This window comes from Pseudophryne corroboree, chromosome 8 (genome assembly GCF_028390025.1).
Source record: "Pseudophryne corroboree isolate aPseCor3 chromosome 8, aPseCor3.hap2, whole genome shotgun sequence".
Lineage (NCBI taxonomy): Eukaryota > Metazoa > Chordata > Amphibia > Anura > Myobatrachidae > Pseudophryne > Pseudophryne corroboree.
This window is the reverse complement of record NC_086451.1, coordinates 440,052,551-440,064,532: the sequence shown is the minus strand read 5'-3', so window position 1 is coordinate 440,064,532 and position 11,982 is coordinate 440,052,551. Positions and strand designations below refer to the sequence as shown.

Sequence of the window (11,982 nt, the reverse complement as noted above, 5' to 3'; positions counted from 1 at the left end):
CAAAGATTTTAGATTTAGAATCGGTCTCACCGAGCCGTCTGGCTTCGGTACCACAACAGTGTGAAATAATACCCCGATCCCTGTTGCAGGAGGGGTACCTTGATTATCACCTGCTGGGAATACAGCTTGTGAATGGCTTCCAAAACTGTCTCCGTGTCAGAAGGAGACATCGGTAAGGCCGACTTTAGGAAACGGCGAGGGGGAGACGTCTCGAATTCTAATTTGTACCCCTGAGATATCACCTGAAGGATCCAGGGGTCTACTTGCGAGTGAGCCCACTGCGCGCTGAAATTCATTGAGACGGGCCCCCCACCGTGCCTGATTCTACTTGTAAAGCCCCAGCGTCATACTGAGGGCTTGGCAGAGGCGGGAGAGGGTTTCTGTTCCTGGGAACTGGCTGATTTCTGCAGCCTTTTTCCTCTCCCTCTGTCACGGGGCAGAAATGAGGAACCTTTTGCCCCTTGTCCACGAAAAGACTGCGCCTGATAATACGGCGTCTTCTCATGTTGAGAGGCGACCTGGGGTACAAACGTGGATTTCCCAGCTGTTGCCGTGGCCACCAGGTCTGAAAGACCGACCCCAAATAACTCCTCCCCTTAATAAGGCAATACTTCCAAATGCCGTTTGGAATACGCATCACCTGACCACTGACGTGTCCATAACCCTCTACTGGTAGAAATGGACAACGCACTTAGACTTGATGCCAGTCGGCAAATATTCCGCTGTGCATCACGCATATATAGAAATGCATCTTTTAAATGCTCTATAGGCAAAAATATACTGTCCCTATCTAGGGTATCAATATTTTCAGTCAGGGAATCCGACCACGCCAACCCAGCACTGCACATCCAGGCTGAGGCTATTGCTGGTCGCAGTATAACACCAGTATGTGTGTAAATACATTTTAGGATACCCTCCTGCTTTCTATCAGCAGGATCCTTAAGGGCGGCCATCTCAGGAGAGGGTAGAGCCCTTACAAGCGTGTGAGCGCTTTATCCCCCCTAGGGGGTGTTTCCCAACGCACCCCAACCTCTGGCGGGAAAGGATATAATGCCAATAACATTTTAGAAATTATCAGTTGTTATCGGGGGAAACCCACGCATCATCACACACCTCATTTAATTTCTCAGATTCAGGAAAACTACAGGTAGTTTTTCCTCACCGAACAGAATACCCCTTTTTGGTGGTACTCGTATTATCAGAAATGTGTAAAACATTTTTCATTGCCTCAATCATGTAACGTGTGGCCCTACTGGAAGTCACATTTGTCTCTTCACCGTCGACACTGGAGTCAGTATCCGTGTCGGCGTCTATATCTGCCATCTGAGGTAACGGGCGCTTTAGAGCCCCTGACGGCCTATGAGACGTCTGGACAGGCACAAGCTGAGTAGCCGGCTGTCTCATGTCAACCACTGTCTTTTATACAGAGCTGACACTGTCACGTAATTTCTTCCAACAGTTCATCCACTCAGGTGTCGACCCCCTAGGGGGTGACATCACTATTACAGGCACTCTGCTCCGTCTCCACATCATTTTTCTCCTCATACATGTCGACACAAACGTACCGACACACAGCACACACACAGGGAATGCTCTGATAGAGGACAGGACCCCACTAGCCCTTTGGGGAGACAGAGGGAGAGTTTGCCAGCACACACCAGAGCGCTATATATATATATATATATACAGGGATAACCTTATATAAGTGTTTTTCCCCTTATAGCTGCTGTATCTTTAATACTGCGCTTAATTAGTGCCCCCCCTCTCTTTTTTAACCCTTTCTGTAGTGTAGTGACTGCAGGGGAGAGACAGGGAGCTTCCCTCCAACGGAGCTGTGAGGGAAAATGGCGCCAGTGTGCTGAGGAGATAAGGCCGCCGATAAGGGGGCGGAGCCTATCTCCCGTTTTTCTATGTATTCTGGCAGGGGTTAAATGCATCCATATAGCCCAGGAGCTATATGTGATGCATTTTTTGCCATCCAAGGTGTTTTTTATTGCGTCTCAGGGCGCCCCCCCCCCAGCGCCCTGCACCCTCAGTGACCGGAGTGTGAAGTGTGCTGAGAGCAATGGCGCACAGCTGCAGTGCTGTGCGCTACCTTGTTGAAGACAGGACCTCTTCTGCCTTCTGGCTCTGTAAGGGGGCCGGCGGCGCGGCTCTGGGACCCATCCAGGCTGGGCCTGTGATCGTCCCTCTGGAGCTAATGTCCAATAGCCTAAGAAGCCCAATCCACTCTGCACGCAGGTGAGTTCGCTTCTTCTCCCCTTAGTCCCTCGATGCAGTGAGCCTGTTGCCAGCAGGTCTCACTGAAAATAACAAACCTAAACTAAAACTTTCACTAAGAAGCTCAGGAGAGCCCCTAGTGTGCACCCTTCTCGTTCGGGCACAGAGATCTAACAGAGGCTTGGAGGAGGGTCATAGGGGGAGGAGCCAGTGCACACCAGATAGTCCTAAAGCTTTCTTTAGATGTGCCCAGTCTCCTGCGGAGCCGCTATTCTCCATGGTCCTTACGGAGTCCCCAGCATCCACTTAGGACGTTAGAGAAATCTATCTATATCTATCCTAGCAGTGGCCCGTACACATTGATATAGGGGCAATGAAGAGTTCCAATAACAATGAGTCGGCTGTGTGCAAATACAATATATAACTGTAAATTGTTTTCGAGGGAGCCCCCATTAATACTCCTACAAGCGTGTGTGTGTGTGTGTGTGTGTGTGTGTGTGTGTGTGTGTGTGTGTGTGTGGATACCTACATCACGCTAGTTTGAGTTGATTATACATTCAAGGCCACAGCTTGTAGAGCAGAGTGTCTAACTTGCACACAGCTGCTTCTTCCTCATTAGATCCCATCAGTGCTGCTTCTGGAACAATGGCTTCTAGAGTGTAGGACACGAACCAAACCCATACACAGCAGCCATCTAGGTAGGGTGAGGTGGAGCTGAAAGGAGGCTACAAGCCATCCACTGTAACTACAGGAGACAGCCACACAACGCTGCCGCACTATCTCCATGCGAGGAGATAGAGATACTAAAAAAAGGGGAACTCTAGTGCCGAGAACAGGCTGCCCGCGTCATGCTTTACAAGGTTCATATGGTAAGATCTCTATCCTCCTTTCTCAAGCCAACAATGAGTATATTCTGCCCTCCTAATAATTGTGCTGAAAGCAGTGAGTGTAATGCATGCCAATATCCACTAGGTGGCGCTCTTCCCTTAGCAAACACATTACATACAGTATGTTATCCCACAGTACAAAATACTAGTAACTGTAATATGAACATTTGGCCATACATGTGCATATGTGTATAACCAAACCAGCAGCCGGATACAAAAGGGCACTATTAGCACGCCGGAATGAGCACATTCATACTAACAGGCAGTCACTGACCAAACGATTTGTCATTTGTTCTGATGGACCCAGACCGCACTGTCACCGTGAACTGCAGCTTTCTCAGCCCAAACACGCTGCAATATATTGCCAATTAAGACATATTGCATTTACGGATATTTACTATTCACTGTAGGATGGTAAACCTGGCACTCATTTCTATTTATTTTAAACTTACTGTCTAGTTATTACTCGGTATTTTTTTATTGCTCCGTAAAGCACAGTTACTCTATGAATAAGGTTATAACAACAACAGCCTGGAATAGACGCATGAAAACATGCTCAGAGGTATCATGGCAGTGGCATGGGTACTGGCAGCTCCGTGTATATTACTGCGCCAGCTCTGTCAGCCTGTTCAGCTCCTGTGACAGGGCCGTAACGGTTTCCAGCACACGTTCCCGGTCCTTGGCGTGGAGACGAGTCCCGCATCTCTGCATGAATCGGTCCGGGTGCCATGTCACCCTCTGCGCCCGTAGGTAGCGTTTATATGATGTTGCATCTGATGAGTCAGCACCCGCTGCTATAGCCTGTGCCATCTGTTTAGCAGTGCCACCTAGCACAGGCCACGGGATGTCGCTATAACCCAACAAACGCATACCTGTACCTACGACCGTGTTCTCCACACTGGCATCGCCACTTTCACTCTCTGGCGCAGCGTCTTTCATGGTTCTCTTTCCTCCGCTACTGCCATGCTGCAGGTCAGTGTCCACCGTTGCACCGGCTCCCTGAAAGAACTCCTGGCATTTCCTCTGATAGCGCTCACTCTGCGCCTGGCGCAGTTCTTTCTCCATCCGCTGCTGACTTTCTACGTGCCTTTGTTCCTCTTCTGCTCCTGATGTTTCCTCCGTGAAGACGCGTTTTGTCTTTGCACGCGGACGCTCAGACTGGCGCCTTCTTGCCTGGTGTTCTCTGTAGATCCGATCAGCCCAGGACTCAAAAGTCTCAAAAGTCTCCGTTTCAATAACTGGATCTGAATAATCCTCTAAATAGTGTGGAACAGAAATGTTTTATTATATAACAGTTACTAGCATGGAGGCAACCTACAGTACAATACTACAACGTGTGTCTAGCACAGTGAGTGCAATCTACAGTTATTAAGGCGACTTACCTTCATACTGGCCGTAACTTTCTTGGTATTCATCCATGCTCTCCGCCAAGAGTTTATCTCTCCAGTCTGTAGAGGGGGCTCCGGTCTGAGCCTCAGAAGTAGGTGGGTTATGTTGAGAATTTCTTTGCTGGAAAATAATCCAAAAGCAAAAGTAATATATAAGCACGGTAAGGCGACAAACAGCAGCAGTGGTAATTATTTCACCGTCATCAATGTGGGATTTACATCAATGTTTCTCACTTAGGAAATCATCGGGGTACATGCTATGATGATGGGGAATCGCTAAACAGTATTACCGCACCGGGATCATGTGCGAAGAGCGACTGGGCGTTATGGAGGCCTGACAGCTACAAAGGCACAAGGGATGTGTTCTCTGAGAGATGGCTATCATTGCGGGTAATTCTGAGCTGATCGCAGCAGCAAGTTTGTTAGCAATTGGGCAAAACCATGTGCAGTGCAGGTGTGGCAGATGTAACATGTGCAGAGAGAGTTAGATTTGGGTGGGTTATATTGTTTCTGTGCAGGGTAAATACTGGCTGCTTTATTTTTACGCTGCAATTTAGATTTCAGTTTAAATACACCACACCCATATCTAACTCTCTCTGCACATGTTACATCTGCCTCCCCTGCAGTGCACATGGTTTTGCCCAACTGCTAACAAATTTGCTACTGCGATCAACTCAGAATTAGGTCCATTGTGTGCACACTGCACCCCAGTGACAGATGTGATGACCTGGATATAGTATAATCACAGATTACATCTGCCACAGTGACCGTAGTGCTCAGCCATGTGTCTATGGCATAATACAGTAGTTAATGGTTTTGCTCACGGTATACCAAAATACCCCCCAAAAAAACAACCAAGAATAGAACAGCAATTAAGTCAAAACATTTTAAAAAATAACTAAAAATATTTTATAATGGCCCAAAACGGTATACGTTCACGATGCTGGCTGTCGGGATCCCGGCAGTCGATCTACCGACACCAGATCCCGACACCCGCTGGAACACAGACACCACAATCCAAAAGGGCTAGGCTGCAAGTTAGGGTTAGGCATCACCGGGGGGGGGAGGGGAGATTGCAGATTTAGGCTGCTGTACCAGAAAGTTAGGGGGGTGGGTACAATAGTTACCTCTCCCCTGTTGGGATCTTGACCATCAGGATGTTGGCGTCGGTATTGTGACCTCCGGCATCCAATCCGCCAGGATCGCATACCAAAACATACACCAACAATTGATTAAAATGCACATTTTAGGCGTCGTGTAGTCAATCATTATGTCAAATGTTACCAAGTCAACACTGACATTGGGCACAATGAAATTATGAACATGTCGTCCTGGGATACCTGGCAGCGTGCTGTCAACATTATATATGTCAACAAATCATAGCAAAGCCCTGTCTGCAAACACTACAATGGGTATATCTCCTGGAATTAACTCTTTACAGGATAGCAGCATTTACACTGTGTAATGTCTATGAGCAGAGCGATATGTACTCCGCAATGGTACCAGCAGACAGCGCCATCTGTCCCTACAAAAAAGAAACTATAGAATAAATAATTCCTGGTAAAATCAATTCAGCACAAAAAAGTCATAAAGGGTTGGAGCCTGCAGAGGGGCAAATTATTGTTTTTTTATTTTTACAAGCACCCCTGAACACAGGGGTCACATTGTAGCTGCCACTCAGATATCACACAGGCAGCCGTAACGTGAGCTGACGGAATATTCCCAAGGCCGCAGACTATACCTTCATGTACTAGTGACATCACTGAGACAAGTCATGACTCACTGGGGGGAATTCAAATGTTTGAAAAGTCAGTTGGGTGTCTGTTTTTTCCTATGTAAAAGACAGGAAATAACAGACACCCAACCGACTTTTCAAACATTTGAATTCCCCCCATTGTCTGCAGTAACGCTAAACCTGTGACATATCAAGGCTATTTCATGGTCACATGGAGAGGTTTTATTTTAAACCATTTTTGCACAAGATGTACTCGGCAAATGTGCATCCTCTCCCCGGATTATACAGATGCCGCCATAGGAGGCGCATAGACCAGGAAGGTGATATCACTTCTACTACGAGTAGAACTCATAATGTACTAAGAGACAGGTTACCATGCAGTCTTCAGCCAGTCTCAGGATGCTGCGGGGAGTGATTCCTTGATGATTAGGAGCATCCATAGACTGCGGGCAGCGTTTCAATATTGGGACCACCAAGTCTGTGTACACTAAGAAAAATCACAAAAGTACAGGGTGAATACGAAATGAAGCTTAAACAGACGACTGGCAACCGGCACAGGAACGCAAACGTAGCTGCGGGCTGTTAGCATTGGCTCATGGCGGCATACATAGGCTGGCAGTACAGTTAATGGTATGAGATAACAGTAAAGGGTAGATTGGCGTTGCTGCGGGTTGTATGGCATATAAGACGGGCACAAGCAGAAGCTTATTATTTGAAGAGGTTTCTATTACTCCCTTGGCACTGCCCCAAGACGTAGGAATTCTGAATTTAACTGAAATCCGAGGTTTATAAAGAGAAAGGCAACAATACAAGAAAACACAGTATAGTCTGTAAATAGTTTTGTCCACCCTTTGTAATTCTGCGCAGTGGTTATGGTGAGTTTCCAGATCCCTTTAAGATCCCAGATGAAAACAAAATCCCCGGAGTTCCCCCTGAAAATTGGACCCTTACTTAAATGAACCAGTTTTGAGGAACATCTTAGGGACTTTGGGGTAAATTTACTAAGATGGGAGTTCTATTTAAGATGGGATGTTGCCCATAGTAACCAATCATCTAGAAGGTGCTAGATAAATGAGAAGTAGACTCTGACTGGTTGCTATGGGAACATCCTATCCTAAATAAAACTTCCATCTTAGTAAATTTACCCCTTTAAGTCAGGAGCCTTCTTTGGATCTCATATATAACATTCAGAATATTTACTAGTATAGGATGGACTCCACTTAGTGCAACACTGCGAGACTAACTGATTAGTGACAACGCGCAAACAAGAAAAAAAAAGAAAAAGTACAACAGCATGCAACAATCCTTTTCTGCTTTGTAGAGTTCAGCTATTGAAATAATGTATTAACAATCGCACATCAAATAATAAATAAAGGTTCCGGGTCCCTCTCCCAATGCGGATGCCAATAAACCCCATGACAAAATGAATATGGCTAAAGCCTGACACCATTAAACCACTAAACGCATTACAAAATGTATCTGCGTCAATAGGGTGATTCTGTATGTGCAAGAAGTGTGCTGGATCAGACAGTGCTCCACTGACGGCTTATATATATATATATATATCTGTATATACAGTGTGTTACATCCGTGCATTGCATAAGTAGAACTACAAGTATTAAACTCTAGCAATCTAATGAGGTCCTGTCATTATATAAAACCTAATCAGCTAAATTACTATAGTCAATAGAAACACAGGCCCTCATTCCGAGTTGAACGTTCGCAAGGCGAATTTAGCAGAGTTGCTCACGCTAAGCCTACGCCTACTGGGAGTGAATCTTAGCTTCTTAAAATTGCAACCGATGTATACGCAATATTGCGATTACAAACTACTTAGCAGTTTCAGAGTAGCTCCAGACTTACTCGGCATCTGCGATCAGTTCAGTGCTTGTCGTTCCTGGTTTGACGTCATAAACACACCCAGCGTTCGCCCAGACACTCCCCCGTTTCTCCGGCCACTCCTGCGTTTTTTCCGGAAACGGTAGCGTTTTTATCCACACGCCCCGAAAACGCCGTGTTTCCGCCCAGTAACACCCATTTCCTGTCAATCACACTACGTTCGCCGGAGCGAAGAAAAAGACGTGAGTAAAAATACTATCTTCATTGTAAAATTACTTGGCGCAGTCGCAGTGCGAATATTGCGCATGCGTACTAAGCGGAATTTCACTGCGATGCGATGAAAATTACCGAGCGAACGACTCGGAATGAGGGCCACAGTGCAATCATTGTATATAAGCAATGGGATGAGTTTTTATATCTTGTTAGGGGTTATCACATACTGTATATCCGAAAGACTACTTGCTAAAATGTATCATTTGGGTTATTATTTAAAGAAAAAATAAGTGACAGAATTTTTAGTATTAAAATGTATTTACAAATATACTGTTATATACTGTAGCTTAAGATACTATTTATAGAGCAGATTCTAGGTTTATACCATATAAAAAAATGTAACAATAATGTAACCCAATTTCCCCCTGACTCCAGCTCGTCCTATTGTGATATGAAGTATACAGTATAACGCCACGGCCTGCTTTCTGTACACACATTCCCTCCTCACCTCTCCATTCCCCTTTCTCCACCTCCCTGGCTACTATATGCAGAGCAGTATTGCCAGCACCATCCGTCTGCATGGGGTCAGCTCCTTTGCGGAGCAGCAGCAGAACGCAGGCATCATCGCAGCGTGAGCACGCAGCATGCAGGAGGCTCCGTCCGCCCGGCAGTGGCTGATCCAGCTGCAGGTGCCGGTGGCGACGAATGTAAGACTTCAGCCGCAGAACGTCCCCTCGCTGGACATAGCGCAGAGCGCGCAGCTCCCGCCGGAAAGACGTGTCAGCTGCATTGGAAATAGAGAGCGATTATTATACTGTGCATTATAATGATTCATTAACAAAGTCTCTTTCTTACACAGAATACTACGGAGGCCAATTATGAACGGCATGGATTCCCATAGAACGATTTATGTACAGCAATTCATAGAACCAAACAGGAAATAATGAATCTTACAGTCATGCGCCATTACCAATACAAACATTGCAGACGCCAATCATAAACAGCTGCATCAAGTCTTCTAAAGAGTGAAGTGTGCAGGTTGCCCATAGCAACCAATCAACTTATAGATAGCATATTCCATGTAATGCTAGCTAGCTGCTGAGTGATTGCATTGGACTCACTCTTTAGAAGGCTTGGTATATTTACCCAACAGACGTACAACTCAGCTTCCCGTAATGGTTATCACTTCAGTAAATACAGTGACACATCATATATAATTACAGTTTTTGGACAAATGACCACGAAGAGATATAAATCACTGTAACATATTCAAGTTCTTCCCAGTGTGTAAAGCTTTAAGTGAGCCAGGGCTAACCCCCTTCCTAGTGCCTACCCCTACCCCCACTAGTGCCTATCCCTAACCCCCCCCCCCCCTAGTGCCTATCCCTAACACCCCCAACCCCGGGACCTAACCCTAAAGGGCCCTACACACTGGCCGATCCGCCGCCGAGCTGCCCGACGGCGGATACGGCCAACGAGCGACCTGGCGGCTCCATTGAAGTGCAGGCAAATATGGACGAGATGGTCCATATTGGCCTGCATGCACAGCCGACGGGGGACCAGCGATGAACGAGCGCGGGGCCGCACATCGTTCATCGCTGGAGCCTCCACTCTGAAAGATATGAACGAGTTCTCGTTCATTTATGAACGAGATCGTTCATATCTTTCAAACAAATCGGCCAGTGTGTAGGGCCTATTACAGTTACCCTGATACTTACCTTTAGGATGTCGGCTGCCCTGGTGCCAGTCTCCAATGGTGTCAGGATAACGGCGTTGGTCACAGAACCGCTGGCATCCTGTCCATCCCGAACACTGACAGCCGACATCCCGAAGATGAATATTGGGGTACGGGTTATAGTTATGGCCGGGAGTGAGAGGGTTAGGCACTAGGGGGGTGGTTAGTCGCCTTCTCCGAAGGGTTAGCCATAGCTGCCAAACCAGGAGGGTTAGGGTAAGGTACAGAAGAGGGGTACGATACTTACTCCGTCCGGTGTTGGGATCCTGCTGCTGGGATAACATACCTAACCCCTACTGCCTGTCTGTTATCCCATAACCTGCACCCTGCCTGTGGCCCCACAGACCTAATACTAGTTACCCCAAACCCACTGCCTGCCTATCACCCCAAAACCTGCTGCTACCCCGAACCCTCCTGTGAGTCTTGCTGTGGCAGATGTGTGAACGGACTACACTGTGTGGAGAAAGTATAATGTAAGCTGCAATCCTACAGAGAAGAGATTATTTCCTGGCAAGTTATGTACCTTTCACGCAAACATAATATCTCTTTTTTATCCTTATGCCGGGTCTATATCACTGATCTATGTAATAATGGCGGAAGATCCGTCCGGTCTACGACATGTGCAGTGAGTGGGTGCTGGGACACACCACAGGCTCCCACCGCTGCGGTGCTGACAGGACAAGCTCACAGCCAGGGAAGAGCAGCAGAGAGAGGGGAGCATCACAGGGTCATACCTCCTAACATGACCCTGTCCAGGAGGGACATGATGCTCTGCTCCTAGACTTCCCTCTTAATTTATAATTGCCACCACCTGTGCTGAAACACCTTTCTTATCCACTTACCTGTTCAACACAGGTGCCGGTAATCATAAGTGAAGAGAAAAGTCCAGGAACAGAGTATTTTGTCCCTCCTGGATAGATATATATATATATATATATATATATATATATATATATATATATATATATTAGTACAAACCAGTAGCATGACATGTTGGTGGGTTTGGGGCTATAGTGCACAGCTGTGAGGTGTCTCTGCCCACTCTGTAAACCCTAGCGATGCCTGGGGCTGGAGAGTGGCTAAGGGCAGTGCCACACGAGCTGTGCTGAGCTCCATGGGCCCCCAGGCCACCATTGTATAACGCGGATCAGTGGGTGACTCCCCTCCCCTGTGTACTCACCCATAGTAGCCGTGTCCTCAGCATGTCACTGAGATACCATAGTACATAAGATGCAGCAGCTGCAGCAATGTGTGTGACAGTTCCGGGTGTGCAGGGAGGAGTCAGTTGACAACTTCCTGTTCTGCCGCTAAATCTTCCCCCAGAAACACGAGCCTTGCGTCCTCCGGGCCGGATGTGAAGCTGGTATGCACATTGCACACTGTCACTAGACCATGGCTGAGCAGGAGGTTATGGCTAAAACCAAGTTGGAGAAAGTACCTCTTAGCAGGCGTCTCATCTCTTTAGTGATATACAGCATGCAGTAGTGCACATGCAGCAGGGCTGTAATAATAGGCATTACTGCAGGATACCTGTGTATGTGCTCTGTATTACAGCCATAGGTTACTTTGCCTTGTGTAGTAGAAATAATATTATAATGCACCAGCTGTGAATGAATGCATGCCTTCCACCATGATGATTCCATCCACCAGTTATTATTATCATTTATATATAAGGCGTCACAAGGCTTCCGCAGCGCCGTACACGGGACAAAATGCCCTGCTCCTGGGCATCCCACTTTATTTACTATTGCAGTCACCTGCACACCCAACCGAGCCATGCTGATTTGGGTGGGAGAGTCCCACTTTTCGGCAGCAGTGTCTCACAGTGGGGAAAGGGCTGGGCGGTCACTCTGTCACAGCAGCTCTGCGAAGCATTCACACACGGCATCTAAACATATCGGAGAGGCTGGAGGCAGCTCAGGAAGCGCTGGGCACACCCGCAAGGTGATGACAAATGAGGGCGTG

The 11,982-nt window shown here is 47.0% G+C and overlaps 1 protein-coding gene across 1 annotated transcript; it reads right to left on the bottom strand.

Annotated features, from left to right (window-relative positions):
* Positions 1-2,570: 2,570 nt before the first annotated feature.
* On the bottom strand, positions 2,571-11,386 carry NFKBIL1 (NFKB inhibitor like 1). The gene is made up of 5 exons (XM_063938085.1): positions 11,198-11,386; positions 8,791-9,066; positions 6,605-6,717; positions 4,490-4,616; positions 2,571-4,363 (listed from the first exon to the last, which is right to left on the bottom strand). The coding sequence occupies exons 1-5, from the start codon at positions 11,199-11,201 to the stop codon at positions 3,711-3,713; spliced, it is 1,173 nt and encodes a 390-aa protein (XP_063794155.1). The 5' UTR covers positions 11,202-11,386; the 3' UTR covers positions 2,571-3,710.
* Positions 11,387-11,982: the final 596 nt, after the last annotated feature.